A 24992-nucleotide genomic window follows, 5' to 3' on the forward strand; every position below is an offset into this window, starting at 1 on the left:
CTGACTGAGGCAGTCACGGACCAGAAGATTTTCCTGAATCCATGTCTGTCTGGATCATTGACCACAGTAGTGCAAGTGGTTCATAATTCATCCAATGCATTTATCCTTCCAACACTTCTCTTTTTTAAGAAGTACTGTCTTCTTTTCTTTCTTCTCCCCCTCCCCCAAATTAAGGTGCGGAGATTAAATAATTTATCAACTGCGCACACGAATCTGAGACTTAGCTGGGAACTGAATCTATAACTTGTAAGTCTCTGGCCATCAGTCTTCTCTTTGGACTGTTGTTCATAATGCTTGTAGTTGGAGACATTCCTTTCACTTTGTCTCCAAGAGGGTAATTGCCCTTTGATGCAGTTGTCGGTGAAATTATCATTCCTCTGTAGTCAGCTGATCTGAACTTATTTTCTGAGGTTATTTTTAGAAATCACTGAATACACAGTGAGGGAGTTTACCTGGTGTACTCCCATCCGGACAGGTGACTAATCTAACCTTTGAGATCGCACTGTGCACAGGTTTGTTAGAGTGGATGCAATTCAAATTGCTGGAAAGGGTGAATAGAACAATGTGTGACTTTTATGGGCTTTCTTAGAAGTTTTTTTTCCCCTTCCTCTGTATTTCAGAATTCCAGGTGAAAAGGCCTCTGCATTTTTCCTACTAATATGTTTCAGATGTGAACTATAAAGATGCTGGAGGTAAAAGTTCCAATGGATATAGCAGTACCATGACACTATAACGTTAAGGCAACATCTAAATCTGTTGGTTTCCATGGAATGCTGCAAAGATTTTGCCCAGCTATTTGTGGTCTGAAGGGATTCAGTTTAAGACTACTCCCATAAATATGAGGGATAATATTTCTTTTTGCATTCAGTATGTTAAAATAATGGGATAGGATCCTAGGAACTGGCTTTTCCACATCATTTCTCTTACACAAATTATTAACAATAAAACAATGGTAGATCAGATGTGTAGCTGCTGCAATTCACTGAAAGCTTTTGAATGGAAACTGGAATGAATTTGGTCCTTTTTGTTTGCTTTTTTAGCATGTATCATGCTAAACAGCTCTTGGCATAATATAATTTGTAATGTTTGGTATTGTTCTTCAGTGGAGTCTAAAAGACATCCCCATCTCTGGAACTCATACTTATTTTCTTGATGGTTCACAAAGGTTTTTTTCTTTCTTTTTTTTTTTTTTTTAATCATTTGTAGAACCATAATTCTGCTTCTCTGTTCCAGAACAATTGTACGGTTTTGGGTCTGCCCATATTTCATTTCAGTAAGAAAATCGTTACCTGCTTCCAATTCTTTCTTTGAAACAAATTGGTTATAAGTGCTTGTGTGTTTTGGACTGGATTTAAACTTTAATTTTATGTTGTGTTGGTGAAAGCTTTGCCTAGTGATAAAATGTGTGAAGTACAGTTGAGAGATATGCAATTTATTTTGTTCGGCATAGCAGTGAGAAAGTTCATATGGTTGGGAGTGCAATTAATTAACTACATTATCCAGAAAAACTGAAATTAAATTCCATTTTTAATATTCTGCCTGGGGAAGTGATATTGCTTGTTTCTTCAGCAGTGTCAGAACATACGATGGCTGAAACTGTTTTAAGCTTCTTTAATAATTTAACATAGGAAGAAGATACTGTGTAAATAGTTTCATTTTAGATGCTGCTGGGTATACGTGATGTTGGTCACGAGCGAAAGAGAGATGTGTTTTTGTGGACAAGAGTACAGAGTAGGTTGTATGGATGGATGTGAGAGCAACTGGCAAGTCATTTATTAATTACAGAAATAAGGTTAACTAACATAATAGTGTTATAATTGCAGAAGGTTTCCAGGGCACAGGTTTACCAGAGGACTATCCAGCATTTCATATTTAATTTTTCTCTTCTTTTTCAGGCTCTGGATGTCGACCGAACTGTTCTGTATAAAATGAAGAAATCTGTCAAAGCCATAAACATATCTGGTTTGGGTAAGCACATAATAATTCCTGGTAGTTTATATTGGCGTAATTGGAGGATTTAAACAGTCAGTTGTCTCACTGAATCGGAAAGAGTTATATGGGTAACTCTAAGAGAAAAATGTACATTTTAAAATAGGAGTCTTGAACTAGCTGCTTGATCATGAACTCAGTAAGGATGAAATTTCGTGAGGCAGCTGAACCCATCTAGCTGGCACACTGCTACCAAGGGGGGGAAGCCATGCTCTCCTCTTGCCACCTCCTCTGGGCTACCTGCTCCTTCTGCCACCCCTGGTGTTTGGCAGATCCCAGGATGAGATTTTTAGCACATATAAAGCTGCATATGCAGTGAAATCAACTGAACTGGGATTAGATGAGCACCTGAAACGGTAAGGCATATATGTATTATCAAGACCTGAGGGCATGGCAGGGGTGAAATTACTCTCTTTGGCAGCGGTAAGAAGCTCCATTGGTTCTACTGCTTTGTAAAACCTCACCCTTCCTGGGGGCTTCCAGTTATGTGTGTTGAGAACTTCATGATGAGAGAGCTGATGAGCTGCAATTTTTTATTGTCATGATGCACAAAGTCAGATATTTCTCTTACAACGCTGATAAAAATACAGAGAACTATTGCTGTATGCATTTTTATGTGTGTGCCAATCTCATGGAGTTTTGTGTTTATCTTCTTTGAAAAAATAACTGAAGCTTTTGTTTTTGTGGATCAGCAGCATTTTGTGAATAAGAAACAGTACTTGTTTTTGTAGATAAGAAACAGCATATTTTTGGCTTTTGTTCTCACTTTGCAGTTCATAGCAATTAGAACTAACAAAACCTATATTATATGCAAAATAGATAGGCCTGGCGACCTTGGAGAGCCACCAATATCTTAAAACTTGTGGGCACATTGGTGTTCAGATATATGGTTGTTACAAGGACTGCTGTTGTGGTATAATTCTTATCAGCTAATTGAAAGAAAGTTCTTTCTTGCCTAAAGTAATGAAGCGGTTATCTTTGGACCATGGGGAGTCTAGTTTAAGATTCATCTGGAGCTATGTCATCTGTTACACATTTATTTGGCACCCTTTCTTCTGGGTTTTTGATTGGGCTTTTTTTTTTTTTTAACTTTTGAATGCTTGACTATGCCTTATGATCAGTGTACTTGTTAGAGCTTTGTAACAAATCACTGCAGTTTTTGCATAAAATCAGTACCTTGCCTAGTTTTTTAAATTCATGCTGCCCAATCTTGACAATAAAAGTCTGGAGGAATTTCTCTTCCACCAGCAGAAATATCGCTAACCCAGCCACTTGGCCAGCTCTCGGGGTTTCTTTTGATAAAACAAAAACTGTGGCCCTGCACTCATAAGTTACTGTTACTGGATTTTTAATGTAGGTTCCCTGAGTATTGAGTATACATGGTTTTGCTTTCTTTTTTAATGTGTGAATTTAGAAACCATTATGGAGGTTCGAAAGTGATTCCAATTTGTACATAATTTAGTTTCTTTCTTAAAAAAAGCCTCTAAACCCTTGAACAAACCTGGCTCAGATTTCTTTTTTTGATAGATTCCAAACCTTTTGTTTGTTAGGAAACTTTTAAAATACATCAGGAAGAAACTGTAGGGGAGGGAGAGTATTTTGGAGGGTTCCATGAACAAATATAATTTTGTGTTCTTCAGAAATACTTGTGGAGTACCAGCTCAGCTAATAGTATTGCTGCAATAACTGCTATCAGCATTCTGGGGAATGTCTCAGAACTGCTGTTGAGCTGCTGGTTTGTTGGCTTTGTTTAATCTGATACATAGATCCAGAAGAACAGTCCCTAGGATGCTGGGAAATAGAAAACTCTTGGGGATGCTGTATGGAATAGAAAGCTCTTGTTTCCTAAAGTAAAAAGTCAGCATGATTCAGCTGCTGATTGCACATCTAACTACAACGATTAATGGTAGGAACCTTTTCACCTTGTTTTCATGCTGTGGCAGCCTTCTCTTTTTTGCTGTATGAATTGTGCCCTGACCTCCACCCTCACGTGGGTTCAGATACGCTAAGCTGGAAGCAGGAAGTAGAAAGAGTGCAGAAAATAATATAGAAATAATTCAACTTACTGGGTAGCCATGTGAACTAGAGGCGTTGTGACCTGCCACATCCCTGGCTTTTGCTGTCTGTGCCAGCTTGTTCCAAGCTTGTTCAGGTGTGTGTACGTCACACAATAGTGTTAGTTGAACATCCTTACTTCGTCCTACAGCTCAAGTAGGCAAAGAGTTTAGTAAGTGCTCAGCCCCTGCTGTTGATGCTGAGGAAAAAGAAGTACAGCTCAGTGCTAGGACTTAGTTTTTAAATTGAATGGCTATAAGCAAACTATCTTTTACAAGCTGCAAGTTCAAGCACTGAATGCTGAAACTTGTAGAATTAATGCCGTTTGTGTAACTTCAATTCTGCATGTACGTTATGACAGTTTTTAATTACTTTATATTATACCACTGCTCCACAGGGTTTTAGTTTCATATATTGGAAATCAAAGAAAATTTGTAGCGACTTGAGAAATAAAGTTCGTGAATGGCTGTCCAAATAGGAATGTGAACAGACAGGCTTGTTTTTAAGTTGGAGTGTGCTAGGTTTATTGAACAGGTTGTATAATTAATTCATAGAAATTTGGAGAAAGGACATTGCATCAAGAATCCTTTGGATATTAAATGTGTTGATGTATACAAATGGGCTTGAAATGAAACTGGATCATTGATTGTTTGAACAGATTAATCCTCTCTAAATAATCTTCAGGGTTTATGCTGATCTCATGTGTTCAGTGACCAAGAAAGGCTCTTTGTTCTTATTAATGCATAATTTGTTTTCTAGGGTGTGGGTTTTTTTGTGACTTCCTTTGAAGAGTTAGAAATTGGCCATGGATAGAATAAGAAATAGGCAACATTAACTTTTCGAGGTGCCAGCTTGGTGTGCTTTGTCCATGTGCTCAAGCTTGACATGGTCACTAAGCTTGGGTTCAGAAAGACTGTTTTATTCCACAGATCAAATTGACAGGGACTTTTTATGCCTGTCTACACAAGCAAGTAATCTGGTGTCCTAGGAATTAATCGCTAGGTCGGAGTAGTTAAGAGTAAGACCCCTCAGAATTCCTTTGTATTTAAATCAAGGGAACTTGCTGTAGGCTTAGGTTTCATCTCATTCCCTGGGCTGAATAACCCCCCAACACGTGCAGCTCAAAGCTTTCTGAAGGGCAGAAGCCTTAGGTGGTACTGGATGACTTGTGTTGGTGCAGCCCGCACTGATTCAGAATCTGCTGTCTCCATTAGACACTGGACCACTTCTGGGGCAGAGCTTCTGGTTTCCTTGTCTCAGGAAGGAATCTAGTTGTCGTGAACCAAAACTGCTTTGAGAACTGAACTGGCCTGTGGTAAATTCAGGCTGCTAGGATTTGCTTCAGGTCCCCACTGCTGCTCTGAATTGGCGAGCTAACAGAGATACGAGTTTTGTCCTCATCTGTAATGGAGTTTGTAGTCCCATTTCTCTCCTAAGATGACCTGAGAGTCTTATTTGATCTCTTGCCTTCAATTGTAGAGATCCAGGACTTTGCCAACACACTTAATCTCCTCTGTTTCTTTCTTCAGCACACAATTAAATGTAACAGCACACAGTTAAAGAGTGTTAATAAAAGACTCATTATAGGAGTTGGGAATTGTTATGCGGTCTCTGGTATGGTACAGAAATATTGTGGGTCTTTTTAGAGTGGATGTGTCAAATGATTGTCTAGTCTTGATGACATATTGTCCTTTGTACAGCATGTGAATAGATACACATAAACCAGAATTAGTAAGATACGTCATACTTCTGGCATCAGCATTAAAATATAAATAATATGTTTATTGTATCAAGTACACATTTTTAGCAAGAAATCTTCTGAATTTTTTTTTAAATCAATTATAATTTCAATAACCTTTATATACTGATGACATTTTCATGTTTTTCTCTTTTTGAAGCTCACGTGGAAAATGAAGAACAGTATACACAAGCACTGGAGAAATTCGGAGGCAACTGTGTTTGCAGGGATGACCCAGATTTGGGAACAGCATTTTTAAAATTTTCTGTGTTTACAAAGGAATTAACTGCACTCTTCAAAAATTTGGTAAGAATTACTTAAGAAGAACATGTTGAAATTTTAAGGCTATTACAAAAGCTGTATTTCTGAATTATAAAAGCTCTTCATGTGGAAGACAATTTGTGTTTTAGCAACCACTATTCTTAAAAAAATTCTTGGCTTAGGAAAAAGTCTCATGCCCTGGCCTTTCTTCTTGCAAAACACAAAACTCAAAAAAACCCAAATCATAACAAAACAAAAAAACCCCCACACCACAAACCCCAAATAAACCCAACAAAAATCCCTTTTCCAACAATTCTCACAGCTAAAAGTGTTATAAAAAAATAGTTATAAAAGTAGTTCTCACAATAAAATTGTTATGACGTATTATAAAATGCACATATCAGTTTGCTTTAAAATTGATAAACCAGCAAAACCTTACTTGGTTTACTCTGTGTTCATGTTGCTATTGCTTTACTTTTTCACACTTTCCATTTGTATTTATAAAGGAAGATTTCAGCGTCCCTGGAAGAGAGAGTCCCTTGCTTCTCAGGGAAGAGTCAGGAAAACAAAGTCAAACATAATGCTATAATGACAATAGCGTCCACTGGGGACCAATACTGCAACTGAAGCCAGTAAGGCTTAAAAGCACTCTTCAGTGAGCCAAATGGGATGGAGCCAAATGGAAGAATGGGAGTTTTAATTATGAATGGAGAATTTTCAGCCTCAATTTCACATTAATCAGAGGGCACAAAAAGAGCAGATTCTGACTATTCCTACTAGCTAGAGTTTTCCCATGTCTGAGTAAGTCCTAAATTTACTTGAAACCACAGAACTTTTAAACCAGGGGCTAGGAAGGGGAGATGACCCGGATTCCTACAAACATTTAAAAGTCTCTGCCTGCTGAAATCAATGGGATGGAGACACATCAAATGCTTTTGTGAGTCTAGACCAAATGTCTGTAGTTTGCAGCCAGCTGGTCATAATCAGTTCTTTGGGGAATGTTTCCAGCTGATGGGATTTAGGGCATTCTCATCCACTCCCTGATGGTGTCCTCTCTTTTTGCCCAGTTGTGGTATTGATGAGAGAGAAACTAGCCCCGAATGTATTTATGAACAGTGAAATGTATTTCATATTGGTCATATTGATTTGAATACCTCTGGATGTACAAATATTGTCTGAGATTATGTATCAGAAGAGACATCCTTATTGGGTGTGAGTCAGTCAGTTATCCTGCGTCTCCCATACAGAGGTAGACTGCTCATATGGAAGGGGAAATAGAGTGGGTCTTCTAATTGATGCCTTCTGTTGACTGAAAAACCCTCTCTACCGTATATTAATTGCAATATGGTGACTTCATTAGGCAAATGGACCTGGGAAATGTGATGTTTAGGTGGATTTAAAAAGCAATCTGCTAAAAGCTGCACCCCCTCCCCAGAAAAACCTTTTAATGTATTATATTTCAAGGAGACTTTTAAAAGCTAAAAAATGTTGCCATTTTACCAAAAATCTTAATTATTTGTTCTCTTAAAAACAGCAATTACTACCTTTGCAAAATATTTCTGACAAGAATAACTTTTCTTCCACAAGCTGCAAAGGAAAACAAAACCAAAATAAATGTCTATAGGAAGTGTGATGCATGTTTTTATTGGTTTTTTAGCCACTTAGGTGTTTTGTGTGTCTTCTCCAATGAATATTTCTAATTTTTTTTTGCTTTGTACTGCTATGTATTCTTGCTTCAGTTTGTATGTGTGCAAAGAGGATATGTCATGAGACAGTAGCTAAATCTTTAGTTTTTCTCAGTTTGTGGTTTGGTTTTCTCTATTTTTGAAGCAAATAATTTTGCATAAATATAAATGTAATTTTGGGTGGTTTTTTTTTTTTTTTACATTGCAAAAGTGTAGGTACCTGCTCTGTTCTTCAATGCTGTCTGGTGAAGGACAGGTCTCTGTATGGTTCTGCTCTTTCCTAATGTGCATCATGTTGTTGAGGTTTGAAGTTTTCTGTTTTCTCCTGCTTAGGAAAGGAAAGCTGAAGAAATAGGCGAACCTAATGCTTCTTGAATTGGTGTCTAAGAAAATAGTTTCCTCCAGAAAGAAACACATATGAAAAAAAATGTAAACTTTATTATTGCCTGAAAATACTATATTTGTAAACAAGGATTCTAAAATTATAAAAGAATTACAAAACAAAATTATAGTTTTATGTAACTTTGCCTATTAGAAGTTAATACCTCTAGAATAGATTGTTGGTAACCAGTCACTTTGAAAATCTGTTCTCAAGCTCACTGAGGGAGGTCTACTTTTCTAAGAGATTACAGGGCCATTGACTAGTGTAAAAAGTCCTATAGAGTAGCTGGAAATAATTTGGGGTCCTATTTTTTTGTAGGCATACCCATATATGAAACAAGCCCCATGCATTCTCACAGGGTGGTGAAGTATCCAACTCTGAATGTTTTAAGCATGTTGGCAGTAAAAACATCCCCTTCCTCTGGTGTTTCCTTGTAGCACCCAACAAATTCTGGTTGTAAATAGTTTCATCAAAAATGTAGCCAGGGTCATACAACCTGCTGCTGTTTAAAAAAAAAAAAAAAAAAAAAATCTGAAAGATACCTTTTTAAATAGATCTTTCCCTGGAGTTTCATAGGGCACTGGATTTCCACAGAAGACATTAGCTGAAATGAGTGGGGAATGTGCAAGGAAGTGAGAGGACGTGTTCGGACTGGAGCAGATGCCAAAGCTATTAACACTGGCAAAGCTTTAGGGTTACTGTCAAGTTTTGCTTTGTCGTATGTTTTGCTTTTGTTTCTAGAAGCTGATGTGTTCTGTCAGCTCTGGCCTGGGTGGCATTTAAAGCTGTAGCTCTAAAGTGCTTCTGCGAAAAGATTTTCCTTAAACTTGTCTTTAGTAAGCTAAAGGAAAGCTGTTAGAAAGTTCTTCTACATTAGCAGGGATTTTAGGTTCTTGTTTTCTCTATTATTTTTAAAGTTTTCCCAAAAGACTTTGATGTTTTTGTGGACTTATCAAGCTATCAGTGTTTTAAAGTATTTCATTAACATCTGGAGTTTTTTTCATCTTGGAATCCAATTATTCAACTGTAAACTATTCAAGTTAAAGTTCAGGTCTTGGGTTTTTATATGTGTTCTGCTACACTGCTTTTATGTGTGCACTTTTAAATAGTGCATAAAACTCAAAAAACACCTTGAAGAACATTGGTTCTTCACATTTGAAGTGATTTACAAAACGCATCTTTAAGAGAAGAATTAAAATGACATTTACTGCATATCAGGTCCTTGTAACTACTCATTTTAGCCTTTCTATCACATTGTTTGCAGTTTGGATCAGTTTATGATATACTGTGCCTTTTTTTTTTTTTTCTCTTGCTATAACTGAAATATCAAGCTTCAACTTTTTCTGGATTAGAAACGTTTTTAAGATGACTGAGCAATCAATATGTCATTTTTTGGTAGTGAACTATCAGAAAATACTAGAGGCTTTTTCAGAAGTAACCCAGTGCCTTTTGTGGCACGTACAGCATTGCTTCTTGATGGTAACCTTGGTGCTAATTCCCGATGGAATGGTAGCACTCGCAGTTCCCAGGCAGGTTAGGTCTGTATGGTGCTTGCTTATAGTGTTAATTACTCTGTCTTCCTAATAAATTTAGTGCCAAGTGGTAAAGGTGTGAGTCTTAATATGAATAATGTTTGGATAAGGAAAGGCTCATTGCAATGTGTTTGCACTTTAAATGTTTTTTTCCTTTCAATCCTATTAGATTGCTTCACCAAGAAGAAATAAAATCTGTAGTTGCCTGTCATCCTTGTCAGCACTCCTTGAAAAGGGATTTGATCTGTGAAGATGAAGTAGCTATATAACAAATTCCATTTTCTGTATCTGTTGTTCTTCTACATATTATTGTCCTTTCTTTTTCATTTATTTAAATTTAAAGCTAATGAAACATGATGGATTGAGAGAACTGGAATCTGATATTTCCACTCTGTGGAAGGTAGCTGGGAGAAAGATTCTATGTGAGAAGTTTTTCTATTAATAAACCTTGGATTTTTAGCCAGGAAAAATGGAAGAACAACATAATATTTTGTAACCATATGCTCCTGTTTGACTTCAGTTTTTATATGTAAGAAGGATATTTGCTTAAATATAAAAGACAACAAAACTGAAGAAAATATCTTTTCTGTATTAGACAATGAATTTAAGAAATTAATGCCCAGAATTTTCTTTTCGGGATAATAGGTAAGACTAAGGTTGTAAAAATATGTTTAGTGCCTGAACCTTCACAGGCATATTTAGTTTAGAAGGACTCATCTTAATTAGTGTATAAAAAAAGCTACTGATATACATATTTGAGGTTGGAGTATTATATATTAACAATACATATATATATGTATTGTTTCTGTTTTTCACTAGTACATCTGAGGAAAGATTGGCTTAATGGTGAGAGGATAAACGTAAGAGTACTGTTTGATTTACACTTGTAAAGATATAAACCAAGATGTAATAATTCCTCCTTAGTGGCATGGGTTCAGCTCCACCTGGAATCTTATCTTTATTTCTTTGCCAAAAAGATATTGATCCAACTGGAGGAAATTGAGAGGACAGTAACAAAAAAATGATCAGGGCTTGAATAGGTTGATTTATGAAGAAAGCTTAGAAGAATTGGAAATGTGTGGTTTGCCTCACAGATAACTTTGATTATGGAAGAGGAAAATAATAAATTGCATATAAATGGGATCTCACTGTGAAAATATTAGTTGAAGTGTCCCAGAGAAAGTGGTGGAAGCCTACCACTTAGGTGTTTTAATTTAGGTTAGAAAATGTGCAGTTGGGAATTCTCCATTGGCAAGGAAGATGGGCTGGAATAACCTCAAGTCTCTTTCTTGCTTTGCTTTTGAAATACTTCAGTTTGGGCTTTTAAGAATACCTTTAACAATGTATTTCCTGTCATTCTGCGTTTGCACTTCCTAATAGAGAAGTTGCCGGCCTGTAGTTCGTGTATCAGTGGTGGTACAGGGGCTGTTCCCAAGTAGTGGTAACATGTGGTATCTTGTGTGAAGGCATTTTTCTTGGCAGCTGAGCCAGTAGCTCCACATGGGCACTTAGTGGTGTTCAGCTCCTGCTTCGCTGGAGTCACTTTTCCTATGGCACACACGGGTGGTGGGTGATGTCCCACCTCAGCCACCAGCCTGGGGGGATACAGTTTGTGCTACAGGATGCACCACCTTGCTGGAGGTGGAGCAGGGGGTGAGGACAGCGGAAAGGCAGTGTTGTGTCCTTCTGCGTGGGAAGGAGGTGTGGACAAAGATGAAAGTTTGCACTACAAGTCTGTACGTTACGTGATTTTCTGAAGTCTTGGGCTTAGATGCTAAAAGCTCAAAGTTCAGCCAAACAAACTGTGTCTTGTCTACAGCGGATGTTCTGATTTCCATTTGTTCCCTGCTGTTTTGATTGACATTGTCGTACTAAAGCTCACACCACTGGGAAAACTTTGGGAAAAGTATTCGATCCGATAGTACTTGCCATAAAAAAATGAAAATAACAAACAATGATTTGTTCACAGGCAGTACTTTTGGCACTTGGGCACACCCAAGTTCATTGGGGGCTGGGAAGCCCTCAGCCAACTACATCTACAATTTAGTAATAGCAATAAGAGTCATATCGTACATTGTTCAACTGCCTGAATTTAGTTTGAATTAAAAATGTTTTAAGGTCCACTCTCTTTATCTGCACATTAAGAAAAGTTTTTAACTTTTTTTCCCTTGGATTTAGAAAACAGCAAAGCCTACTCATGTATTGTAGGCACCGCTATCTGAAGCTGTTCTGAAAAAGACTTTAAAATAAACAGGAGGGCTGGCAAGTGAAGAAGTTCAGTGTTTAGCCATAGGGTCTTTAAGTAATTGAAAATCTTCTTTCCCCTTTGCAAATGTTGGCTTGTGTGTTGCCTCTGCCAGTTGCTTCTGGCAGCTACGTGTTTGTTTATTTTTACATTCTCCCTCCTGCCATTTCTTCTTCTCCTCCCCTGAGCTTTCTCCAACTTAGGAAGTTTTAATTTATTACCCTGTCTCTGTCATCTTATCTTGTTGGATGCTGTCAGAGGAAAACTGCGAGTGTGCCAAAGCTGCAGTGTTGGAAGTGGAAACCAGGTCAACTATTTTTTTTTTATTTTTTTTTTTTTAAAACACATGAAACTTGCTAGTATTCCTCTGACATAGGATGACTTTAATTTCTGTGAAGCTTTTCTGCACATTTGTGCACGTCTCTTTTTAAAGAATATTTTAAAACGTAAAATAGTCAAAATGTAGAGGCTGTTATATACGTTTTAGCTCCCTGTATACACACAAAGTAGGAGCCGCAGCATATTAATGCCTCGCCGCATGCCAAAAATGGGTCTATATTTTTAGATAGTTCAGCTCAAGCTTCTCAAGAAAGAGGGGAAAAAACATGTAAGATCTTTTATCTGTATCCTTCTTGCCGATTTATAAATACGAACAAGTATGATTCATCTAACTAGGTTAATAATGACAACTTCATGCATTATGTATGTTTACATTTGTTGCAAGTAAAATAGGAGCACCGTGAATACAATAGACTGGTAGCAATATACAGGTGATAGCATATAGAAGGAATTAATTTGAATAGGCAGGGGTTCTCCAAACTTCTAAAAAGAATGTTGGCGTTTTTCTCCTATTCTTTTTTTAAAGTTACTTTGGACTTTCAGGCTCCACGACTTGAAATTCTAGGAAACATCCAGAACTGTTTTAGAGGCCGATTGATGTTTATACGAATATGTCTTCAAGCTCCAACGGGGTAGGTTTAGACTGAACATTAGGAAAGAATTTTTCACAGAAAGAGTGGTTGGGCATTGGAAGAGGCTGCCCAGGGAGGTGGTTGAGTCACCATCAATGGATGTGTTTAAGAGACGTTTAGATGTGGTGTTGGGGGATATGATATAGGGAAGAACTTTGTAGTGTAGGGTAGATGGTTGGACTCGATGATCCCAAGGGTCTCTTCCAACCTGGATGATTCTATGATTCTATGATTCTATGATTCTATGTCTGGGCTAATATTTGAGTGCCTGACAGTCTTTCTTTCTAGCTTAAGGAAAAAACTATTTGAGCCTGCTGTTGAGAAATGCTTTACTCTTGCTTTGTGCCGAATTATCTGGATTAGAAGAATAATTAACTGGAGGCTATAAAGTGTTGATCTTCAGGTTTGACATCTGACTGTAACATACTAATAAAGTAGAATAATAAAGTAGAGAACTTTGCAAAGGATGAGATCTTAGATGAGACCTCTGCTGCTTCTCTACCTGGATAGCCATTCTAGATGTGCATGCCCAAAGATATGTGTGTTCTTTCTGTCTTTTTCCAGAAGTTTGTTTTTTTTTTACCTAAGTTTTGTGTGATTTAAACCATTTCACTTATCTCTTTTATCTACAACATATAATTTTATTAACTTTGACCATGGTTACGTTGATATGCAGAAGTTGCAGCACTGCTGTGAACTTAGGAGCTGGATGGTTTCCAGCTCTGCCAGCTAAGCATGTGTAAATGTTGCTCATTCAATTTTTATAGGAATTATTTCAAAAACAAATGCAGAGAGTTGAAATTTAACTTATTGATTCAAAAGGACTGTAGTTGAGTCCTGCAGCTTTTTGGGGAGGAGGAAAAGTAGGGTGAAGAAGGGGAAATGTCACTTGTGGTAAGAGTTTAAAAGACCGGATTTTTCTGTATTTCTTCAACCTTCCCATGCAGAGGCAATCTGATTAAGCTTGAAAATTGATGTATATTCACTTTCTCTTTGATTGCTGGCTAAAATTTCAAGCAAATACATTAAGGCAGTAGAGGAAGAGGAAGGGTTGGGGTTTGGGGGGCTTTGTATGTTTTAATAGCAACTGTTGAGTACTGGGGGTGGGACTTCTGAGTCTGTTCTAGTGAGGCTACCAAGTAACTCTAGAGTGATAATATTTTGTATTTTTCCATTCTGGGGCATCCTAAGCATAACAACTGGAAATACTTTTTTCTTGAAGTTCCTGTTAGTGTCCTTGCCTCTCTGGATGGGTTATGCTAAAACGATTTTGAAGTTCCTGAAGAAACAGAAACATTTGTTGCTACATGATGCAAAGTACTTTCTGTACTTTAAACATTTGAAATCCATCTCCATATATACATTTCAGTGCTTCTTAAAAAAAATAATCACATTTTAAAAGAACAGCTAACAATAACATCAAAAAAAGAAACTCATCCAAAGGCAACCTTCATGAAACTGCTGCAAAAGTTATTCTGATTTTTTTCCGAACTCCGGTTTTTACTCTTTAGTGCAATCCATTTGACTTGTTACAGTTTAAACTCTGTGCGTAGACATCATGGCCCATACCTTGAATCACAGAGGATTACACATGAAGTCTTTCCTTTCTTGGTGTATACTAGTTACTTTCTTAGTCCTACTCTTTCTTCAGCCTTTTTCTGTAACAAAATATTATTGTACAGATACTTATCTAAAACCATGATTTGGATACTGTTGTCTTAGTTTGAAATTTTTTTTTCTTGAAATTTTCTTTTTTCTTGAATTAATGGCATACTCAAGACCTCATAAAATCCTATTTCAAAGTTTGTATGAGATAAACAAGGCAGATGTATTACTTTTTAAAAATACATAGAAAATACTTGAATAGTGGCTTTTTTACAGGCCAGCACTTTTTTTCTTTATAACTTCTATCAGAGTAAGATGCCATGTATTGTGAGAGTAGCAGATACATTTTATGACATACGTCTGAAGAGAATGAAAAATAAACAAGATTAATTTAAAATATACAGATGAACTTAATATGTAAGTGCTGAAAAATTGCACGATTGTTTTCATGTAATTTAAACAGTGAAATCAGGCGATGTAAAAACTAGTGGTCTTACTTTGTAGTCATTGTTGGATGAAATATTAATCATCAGCAGTAATTCTGCAGGTTTCCTGCTGGCTTGGGTTACAGTGTTTTCAGAGTAAGTTTAATTAACTCACGTTGCCTCCATCTTTGATTACTGGCTGTACTGATAAACAGCTTCATAAAGCAGGGTTAGGAAAATAATACCTTGTGCAACACTCTCGTAGTTCACACATTTCAGAAAGTATGTTCTGTGTTAAAATATATTAAATATTTTGATGTAATTTTCTTGTTACAGATTCAGAATATGAACAACATAATCACTTTTCCATTGGACAGTTTGCTGAAGGGAGATCTGAAAGGAGTAAAAGGGGTATGGTTTTCTTATTTATATATAAAAATTATTGTTGGTACATAAATACATTTAGCTAGCATATTAATCTTATTTGATGGAAGGCATGGGATACTAAAGTAATGTATTAGCTTAATAAACAAGAGATGTTTTTCTTGTGTGTGAATCGAATCATCCCTTCTGCTTGTGGTTTGATATGCTCTTGACCATGTATACAAAACAACATTTGAGAAGCTTTAAAGCAGCCCTGAGGGCAGCAGAGGAAGAGATGTAAGAATTTAGATATTTACTTAGCTAAGGAGGGGGTAGTACTATATTTAAAAGGATTATTATTAATATATTTATTTAGCATTCTAAACTTACCTGTGTCTATACAGACTATTAAGAAAGACACATTAGACTGCATGAGCATAGGATTTTTCTTAACAAAGCTGGGATCTGTTTGTGCCCTGAGGATATTTCATATTTGAAATAATAATAACTTAGGACTCAAATGATGATATGTTTATAATAAATTTCAAAGCCTATGGCCAACAAACTTACTTGGCTTATGCTTCATTTACTACTGAGCAAACAGGAAGCGACTGGCAGCTATTGTTCTAGGACATCGAAGGAAGAAGAAAAATGTACATAGACTAAAAATGGTCTCTGTAAATTACTGGAGGATAAAGAGATTATTTAGTAAGATAGGCTTATTATCTTTGTGTTGCTTGCTTACCACATCTCACTCCTCTTGTTCTTTTCTTTTTCTATGTCAGAATAAATACATTTATTACAATACAGTGTTCGCCCCGTGTTCCTGACTTGAGAAAATAATCAAATACTGCTTTGATTAATTTCAAAATTGTTGAAATAACTAGCTGATATGTAAGAATTAGTTCCTAATCTGTAGTTGTAAAGTTTTTCCAGTGTCTGACAGTTAACAGTGAGGTTTTTTTGTAGTTAGCTAATCTCTTGAACTCCAGCAGAATTTCAACTGCTGCATTTTTAGACATCGGTGAAATAATTTTACAACCTGTTAAGAACATTTTATCCAAATTGGCTTTTTCAAAGGGAAAAAATAAAGGAATCTGGAACATAAGTAATTCAAAATTCTCACAGAATCAGTTATGTTGAGCCGTATGGCCTATGCTGTTCCTATTAAGTCAGTGGGAAACTGATTTCTTGAACTTCAGTGGGATGAATCAATTTCTCAGCCAAAGCTATGGCACAGCCTCAGGACAGGTGCTTCTTTACAGTGCAGACAGAGATGGAATAATGAGAAAATAGTGGATTGGATTAATTGTGTACTGTGCTCTTGGGATGACATGTGGTTTACTTTTAAGGAGTAAAACGGAGCTCTAAAAAGCATAGTAAAAAGCATCCTAGAGATGCTTTTAAAAACATGAGTGAATTAATTCTGTGTACAAGCTTGTTTTTCCTATATGCAGGATTCCTTTTACGCAATCCTCAGGTGAGCTATTCGAGAAAGAGTGGAGGCCCTTATTCTGGTAGATGCTGCAAATGCCAAGGTGTGTCTTCATCCTTAGAACCACAGTGTTTTTCATGTAAATAACTAACTGTATTTTTTTTGTTTTTCTTGACAGGACCTGAAAAAACCCTTTGATAAAGCGTGGAAAGACTATGAAACAAAAGTGTATGTATCTTTTAAACTTTTATTTACAAGGGAAGTATAACTGAAATCTATAAAGGTCATTATTTAATGTTAAGCTGTTAAGGTCCCAGCCAGAAGTCCTAGTTGGGAAGCTGAGCTGTTTTTTGAAAATACAAGTGCATGTACACAATCATTTCAAGTTCTGTAATATCCAACTTATTTTGTGAGTAAACTGCCTTTTGTGTGTGTTTATGTGTCAGTGTGCCATGACAGTTAGTGCCTGTGGTAGACTTCTTTGCTTGATGAAGTTGCAAGTAATGAACATAATTTCCCAGTGTATGTTCTTCCACTGCATATTCTTCCACTTCAATCGAGAAAGTTTTGCTTTAATTGGGAAATAAATCTTTGAAATTTTTAATAGTGTCCATATTACTACCCTGTAATCTACTACGTGTGAAAGTCCACTTCCTTTTTGTCTTCCTTTACTTTTGGAGGACACTATTATATAAAAGGAAAAGTTAGCCACCCTGTGTTTTCATCCTTAACTGCCAAGAGTGCAGCAACATAATTGTACTTGATGTTCTTTTAAGCATGTGTTGTTGGTGGTTTTTTTCTTCTTCTCATCAGTGACTAATTCATTATAATTAGCAAGTTTCTTTAGTCAGAAGAGCACAGAAGAAATTATATACTTTATGCCTGAGTGTTTTCAAATGTCTTAAAAATATATCAAGAATATGCAAGTCAAGATTTAGTTCTGAATTCATCAGCCTGAAACTCTTGTAATGACTCTTTAATGTCTCTGGCTGTAGTGCATCTTATGAGACCGTGCTCAATGCAGATGTCTCTAGGAAGGTCTAGAAAGACCTTATTTGATACTGAGCCTTTGGCACTTAACCATGAGGTGGTAAGGCTGGTGGGGGCATGGGTTTGTTTGCTGCTACCATTCCAAAACTCGTGATTCCAGATTGACCCAGTAACCTTGCTAAACCACATCTAATTAATGCGGTTTATTTAAAGATAGGGATAATTTCTGCATTTCATGCCAAGGTTGGATGCTCTTAGCAGGTGTCTTGTGTACTAGAAGTGGATGAATACCTATATGAGTCTTGTCACCTGTGTCTCATGTTGCATGTTCAGCCCAATCTACTATAAGCCACTTATTTTAAGGTGCCTGATGCACAATATAAACAGCTGTAAAATTAGTTTTCATAACAGAATTTTATATCCAGCTAGATTAATCAAATGAGTCAACAAAGCTCAGCACCTACAATCAAACAGAATTCGTTTTGGTACCTTTTAAATCTTCAAGTGGTTTAGTGCCCTACATCAGAACGGTTGTTTCCTGGGTCGACCAAGTCAATTTTATCAGCACAGCTGATCTTCTTAATAGTGCTGTGTGTTTCAGACCATTTCTGATGGTACAGGTCCAGAAGAATCACATATGATGACACTGTTTAACATAAATAGCTTGCAGATCCCCAGCCACCTAGATAGTGCTAGATTCTCAGCCAATTTTTTTATTTTTTTTTTTTAATTGCGCAAAGTTATAATGATTATCTGGTGGTACCCAGTGTCTTGTACAGTCTTCAGAAATTATTCCTGTGGGTGGTTTACTCACAACTTAGCTAAATTTTATTATTCCTTTTGTGAATAACAACGAGAACAGTCTAATTACCGCTTTCTAGGCTCAGTTTGTGTGGAGGACTTGTGTGGCTTTTGGTTTTTGAAACTGCCTCACTGTGGCTGGATTTTCATAACAAGACATTCTGAAATGTTGAGATAAACCTCCAGTCCGACAGTGTGAATCCTTAGAAGATTGTGATGGCTCTAGTGTTTCGTGTTCTTAATACCAGTGGACAATCTCATTTGGTGCCGTGCCAGTTATCGGCTGTTGAAGTAATTAAGATTTCTAACCATTACCCATGGCAGTAGTTGATCTCTGAGGGTGGGCCATAAAGAACAGTCCTGTAATTTAGTCTGCTACTGTCTACCTGTGCTTGATTGCTGGATCTGAAAGCTTGTTTACTTATGTGTAAATTATTCATAGTGACATCCCAGAAAGTTTATGTGCAAAATTTAAAATACATTTGCACACTGCTGGGACACATACCAAGAATGCTGTTACTACTGGACCGAGATCTCTGATGCTTTTAGAATTTCTGATAGAATATTCACCGGGATGAGTATGTTGCAGTGATGTAAAGATTTGTACTTAGATCCTCAGTTTGGTCAGAGCAGGTGGTCTGTTTCAGAGTCAGGTACTCCAGAATATTTTTGTTTGCCTTTTTAACTTAGTTAAGTACTTGAGAAGTAAAAATGCCCATAGAAAATGTATTTGAATCTGTATATTTGGGGGTTCTCATTTGAGTTTAAGGACAGTAGACACTTGGAAATGTTGTGCATGTTATTTCATTCAGGACCTGAAAATGTGATGTTGACATGTTTATTTTCTGTCTGTGGGATTGAATCCAATGCTGTGCGTATGATATCATGAGGTTGGGGTTTTTTTTTTCCCTTTTAACCAACAGTCCTTTAGAAAGCCTGCTTTATGACTTTGCTTTCAAATAAGACACTTGAGTTTTGATCTGAAAGAGGTTCTTTTTTGCACTGTAAGGACATACCTCTTTCCAAGTTACCTCTGTAGTTTCTGCAACATTTTTTAACAAATGAAGCACACCTTCTTGACAAGGCTTATTTCTAAGCCATTTATTTGTCAGGTTATCCAACATGCAAAAACTGAAGGTAGCAATTCTTTCAGATCCATTACCATTTTCTGTGATATTTCCAGGAGATGGGATGGTGCAATTGCTGTGTGCTTTAGTTTTTTTAAATGGTTAGATGAAAGCTCCACATCAATATTCTAGAGTTTAAAGCTCTTAGTCTAGCCTGTTGGACTCCTTCACTTTGATCAAGAGCAAAGGATCATCTGCTTGAGGTTTGGGATAGCGAGCCTGGGAATTCTGTGTACAGGAAAATTCTTTCAAACAAGGGACATTGTGTATGTGTGTGTGTGTGTGGTTGTTTTACAACAGCAGAAATTACTTAGTGTGGCTTAAGTTTGGCAGTTAGGGAATATTGTTTTTCAGTGCAAGCTACCTCACTTCTACCAAGGAGCAAACCTATTTTCCATAGTTTTGTTGAGTTAAATTCAGACTGGAACTTCCCCAAGGCCCCTGCTCCTGCAGTAGGACTGTGGGATTTGTCTGACCCTCTTATGCATAAGATCAGTTCCCAGATAAATTGAGATGTTGGCAGCTGTCATTATCGAGCGCTGGTCTTTACGAATCAGAGACGGGAAGTTTAATGATGTGATTTTTGAAGAGAATTTTGAGAATTTTCATTTGAGCCTGAGCCTGTTCCGGTCAGCTTCATCATCTACTGAATTTTGGACATAGGAAAACAGTGAGGTTTTTCTGGGTTGCTATTATATAAGCCATTGAGGTTTCTTGAGATAATAACTGTTTTGATTCTGTGGCTATCCCAAATGGATCTGAACTTCCTTATAGCTGTGCATTTTGGTCATCTGTAGCAGTGGGTAGACGCCGAGTCATCTCAAGAATTCTATATTGCAAATTGAATTTCTTTGTTGTGATATCTTCACAGTCTCTGCAGGGCACAAAAAGGGCAGAGGGGCAGGGAGAGCTAACCTCAGTCTCACCTACAGCTTGTGTTGCCAGAGTGGGATGGTGGATGTAGGTGTTGATAGCCAGAGGTTTGCTCAGCCTTCTTCAGTCTCTTACCTTAGATGACTCCTTGTTTGGACTGTGCCTAAAACCAGCCCTAGGTTTATGCTTAGTTGGCTCTCTTTTCCAGTGATACATCTTCAAATGTGAATATTTCTTTCTATTCTTTTTTTTTTTTTCCTTGCCTTTTCTTTTCCCTGTGGGTTAACAAACCCTTCAAGGCTTCTAGGCTGCTCTTTGTCTGCATATCCCTCTGTATCATACGCTTAAAATCACACTGTTCATCTGCATTTCCTAGTCACAAGTACAGACCTGTGAAGCTAAGTGCCAGGTATCAAAGTGGTATTTTTGTAGTCTGTGTAGAAGTGACAGTGTCTCATCCTGATTTCTGTCTTGATAGGCTGTCTTTATAAGGAAGAATTGGAGCTTATTTGCCTCAATATCTTGTCTCTCTTACTTGCACCTTTGTGATGACATATCTGGTGCTAATATACCCAAGCGTGACCTATTTGAAAAGAAGTTCAGTTAATTCAAAAATGGCATTTGTTTTGCTTTGTCGCCATAGCAATTTCTGAGCTGCTACTTCAAGCTCTGTATGTAATTAAGTGTGCTTAAAAATTACTATGTATCTAGTTTTGTTTGGGAGACTAATGTTAAGATCCATTCTTAAGCTCTTGAATCACCATCCATCGACGTTGATTATTGTGCAACTTCTTCAGCCTGTAGCTACATAACTTCTTGGAGTATTTTCCTGAAGATCACCGTAGCTGAAGTAACTGAGAGGCTGGATCCATTTTTCTTTATACCTCGGGACTGTTTTTGAATAAGGGAGTAAGAGGAGCAAATAACCCCATAGCTTTATGCCAGCCTACTTCCATCAAAAAATTGGGAACATCCTGAGGTGACATTTATGAATAATTCATCTTTTCTCACCATCATTAACATGCTTCAGTTGAAGCTCTAAAGATTTTAAAATGTTTTTAAAGCTTGAAAGTAGTTAAAAGCAGCGCATTTCTCTTAGGACCTCAATTACAATCTTTGTTTCCCATATAAGAGCTGGGTGATGCTGCCTGCCGCTGCAGCACCGCAGCGGGATGAGCCTGTCTGTGTCCTTTGGGGAGAACTGGTGCAGACTGGGCCCTTTTTGTTACGAGGCAGTTGCTTTCCCCCATGTACTTAAACACTAATGGCAGACGCGCCGGGGGAGCATATGGGGAAGGAGTACACATGTCATGAAAACTGCTCATTCTCCCAGCAGGCAGACTGTATTCAACAAGGCAGCGAGCCAGATTTCACCCACATTCTTCAGTGTAATGGGTCCTGTTGTGGTAGATTTTGAGGTAAAGACATTGTATCAATTTTGCCCAGGAAACAGAAGCATGAACTTACTGAAGCATATTATTTACTCATTTTTTAGCTGAATAGTAGTGTCTGTATTCTAGACATAAACCTGTCTTTCCTGAAAAGAAAGAAATGTTAATTTTTTTAATAAAGGTGTCTTACTCTTAGGCCTGTAAATATATATTATCTTCAGAAGTCCTCAGCGAGTAAGTGTTGTGCTAATGCTATGAAATGTAAATGCTTAATGAAAATGAGCAAGCTTTTCCTGGGAAGGCTGGCTCCCCCTCCTTCTTCGACATTCTCCTTTTAAAAACCGGGCATGAGGTCTGTTATGCACAGCTGTGTGAAGAGAACAAGTTGTCTGAATGTGTTTATGGGATTATCAAATCAGGGCAGTAGGCTGAGATGCATTACGTTACTGTGCAGAAATGCAGGCACTTATATCTGGATATAACTATCATTAATGGTTTGTTTCTGAACCATTTGAAGCCAATGGAAGAATGAACAAATTCTACAGTCTTCTGTAAAGATGTTTGTACAGCTATTTGATTGTGATGAAGTTTCCAGTTTGGCAAAATAACTTTTAAAACAATATCTAAAAAATATATTTGAAAAATGTGCAAATTACTTCTTCAGAGCTATAATGTGACTCGGAAGATCATTGATATTCATAGATTGTAGGTATTTCTGCCACATTTCCTTTTAAAGCATGTACATGAGACAAAGCGGAGGTCACATCTTTAAAATAGCGGCATAGAATGAAAGTGCTAACCAAGGTAGCTTTAATATAGAATCATAGAATAGAATAATAGAATCATTTAGGTTGGAAAAGACCTTTAAGATCATCAAGTCCAACCGTTAACCTAGCACTGCCAAGTTCACCGCTAAACCATATCCTGAAGTGCCACGTCTACACATACCTCCAGGGATGGTGACTCAACCACTTCCCTGGACAACCTGTCCCAATGCTTGACAACTCTTTCAGTGAAAAAATTTTTCCTAATATCCAACCTAAACCTTCCGTGGCACAACTTGAAGCCATTTCCTCTTGTCCTGCTGCTTGTTACTTGAGAGAAGAGACCCGACTCCCACCTCACTACGCCCTCCTTTCAGGTAGTTGTAGGGAGCGATAAGGTCTCCCCTCAGCCTCCTTTTCTGCAGACTAAACAACTCCAGCTCTGGACATGCTCCAGCACCTCAATGTCTTTCTTGTAATGAGGAGCTCAAAACTGAACACAGTATTCAAGGTGTGGCCTCACCAGGGCCCAGGGAGACAATCACTTCCCTAGTCCTGCTGGCCACACTATTTCTGATACAAGCCAGGATGCTGTTGGCCTTCTCGGCCACCTGGGCACACTGCTGGCTCATATTCAGCTGGCTGTTGACCAACACCCCCAGGTCCTTTTCCATCGGGCAGCTTTCCAGCCACTCTTCCCCAAGCCAGTTCATGAGCAGCCAGTTTCTCCAGGAGAATGCTGTGGGAAACAGTGTCAAAGGCTTTACTGAAGTCCAGGTAAACATGATCCACAATATGCTGATTTGAGCCTGAGATTTCATACTAAGTATTTTTATTTTGAAAGAGAATACCTGCCAATTAAGTGGAAAAAGCTTTGAATGGATCTGCAGATATTATGGGTGAAACACTGGAAAGATCTGGACACGTTTTGCTCACTCTGCCCTCTTCTCCCCCATCCTCCAGTGCAGGATGAGTGAAGGGGACAAGCTTTCCAGTGTTTCCAAAGGGAAAAGATGACTTCTCCATTCAGGACTTGGGTGATAAGAGGGAGAGTCATGCTTTACTGTCAACCTTGACAGATAGTAGGATAAAATATAGCTCTGTCACTGAAAGGCTAGGATGCCAGAGCTGAACTTGGACAGTCAGGCTGAAAAGGAAGACTAGACAAAGAAAGAGTATTTGAATTGAAAATGTGTTATATTACTTTGTCAAACAAAACAGCCCTTGGAAGCGCTTCATTTTCCAGAGTGCTCCCCGTTCAAATCTGAGCCTTCCAGGTGCTATTCCCAGCCTCTGCACCTTCTCTTGTACGTCCCCAGACTCAGTCTGGGTTACTGCTATATGGGGAAGAAAGGAGAGGAAGAAGGACAGAGTTGCTGCCCAGCCAACCAGTTCGCTACGGCTGCATGTACAGAGGCTGGTCTAGTTGTTTACCCTTGTTCACTGGCTGAAAAAAAATACCAGCCTTTGGCGTGTTAAACAGTAAAATAGGTCCTATCCTTTTTAAAGTTTAAAGAAAATAAAAATGCCTACTTTGATGTTTATTTATACTATGATATGTACGACAAAATTGATGTCTTTGAAATACAAATTAAAATTTATACTGAAAAAGCAGTTGGTTTTCACATTGGAGCTGTAAAAATAGTCATATAGTAGAAACTGAATGGGCAAGACCATTTACTTTGTACCTGATCGACTTTTCTGTTGTAGTAATTCTTCATCCTGTTCTTCAGCTTTACTTGTCTATTACACAAATCTGAGCTCACTGTATATTAGTCATGTGCAGCTGCGTTGTAAATGGACTGAAGTGTGCTCAGATTTTAATTTTAGTCAGTAAAGTCTATATATGTGATATATGTTGCATGAGCTTCAAAAACATCAGCTTGAGAAAACATCTGCTTATTTCTTATTGCTCCTAGAGGATTTTTCTAGAGTTTTCCTAATTTTCTTATTAATTTTTCTTAATTGATCTGCCTGGAAAACCTGAATACCCTACAACACTAGGAATCCCACAGCGGTACATTGTAGAACTGTCTTTGCCAGAAGGATTTGGTTAATGTCACGGTAGAGTGACACTTGAATCTGAGTTGACCCGTGCATTTGGGTAGGAAACAGCCAACCTTTAGCACGCGGAAGATTTCCCGGCAACACTGCTCTACGTGGTTTCTTTGTTGCCTTAGAAACAAAGTGCTCTGTAGTATCAGTCAGATAGGAGGTAGCATATTACTGTAGCAAAACAACAGGTTAAATCCAGGATTACAAAGCTGAAAATGTTAGGTAGAGACTAAAAGCATAAATAATAAGGAAATGCAAATGGGAAATGCACCATCATATATCTCTGGTATTTGTCACCGAGAGAG

At 37.6% G+C, this 24992-nt stretch overlaps 1 protein-coding gene across 2 annotated transcripts in view; it reads left to right on the forward strand.

Annotated features, from left to right (window-relative positions):
- The window catches only part of ASAP2 (ArfGAP with SH3 domain, ankyrin repeat and PH domain 2), an 87352-nt gene that overhangs the window by 21486 nt on the left and 40874 nt on the right, over positions 1–24992 (forward strand). For both annotated transcript variants that reach the window (XM_074154197.1, XM_074154198.1), the window contains exons 2-5: positions 1896–1968; positions 5943–6088; positions 15225–15299; positions 16865–16914. In XM_074154197.1, coding sequence (XP_074010298.1) covers positions 1896–1968; positions 5943–6088; positions 15225–15299; positions 16865–16914 — 344 coding nt within the window. The remainder of the gene's footprint in view (positions 1–1895; positions 1969–5942; positions 6089–15224; positions 15300–16864; positions 16915–24992) is intronic.

The sequence above is a fragment of the Numenius arquata genome, chromosome 9 (assembly GCF_964106895.1).
Source record: "Numenius arquata chromosome 9, bNumArq3.hap1.1, whole genome shotgun sequence".
NCBI lineage: Eukaryota > Metazoa > Chordata > Aves > Charadriiformes > Scolopacidae > Numenius > Numenius arquata.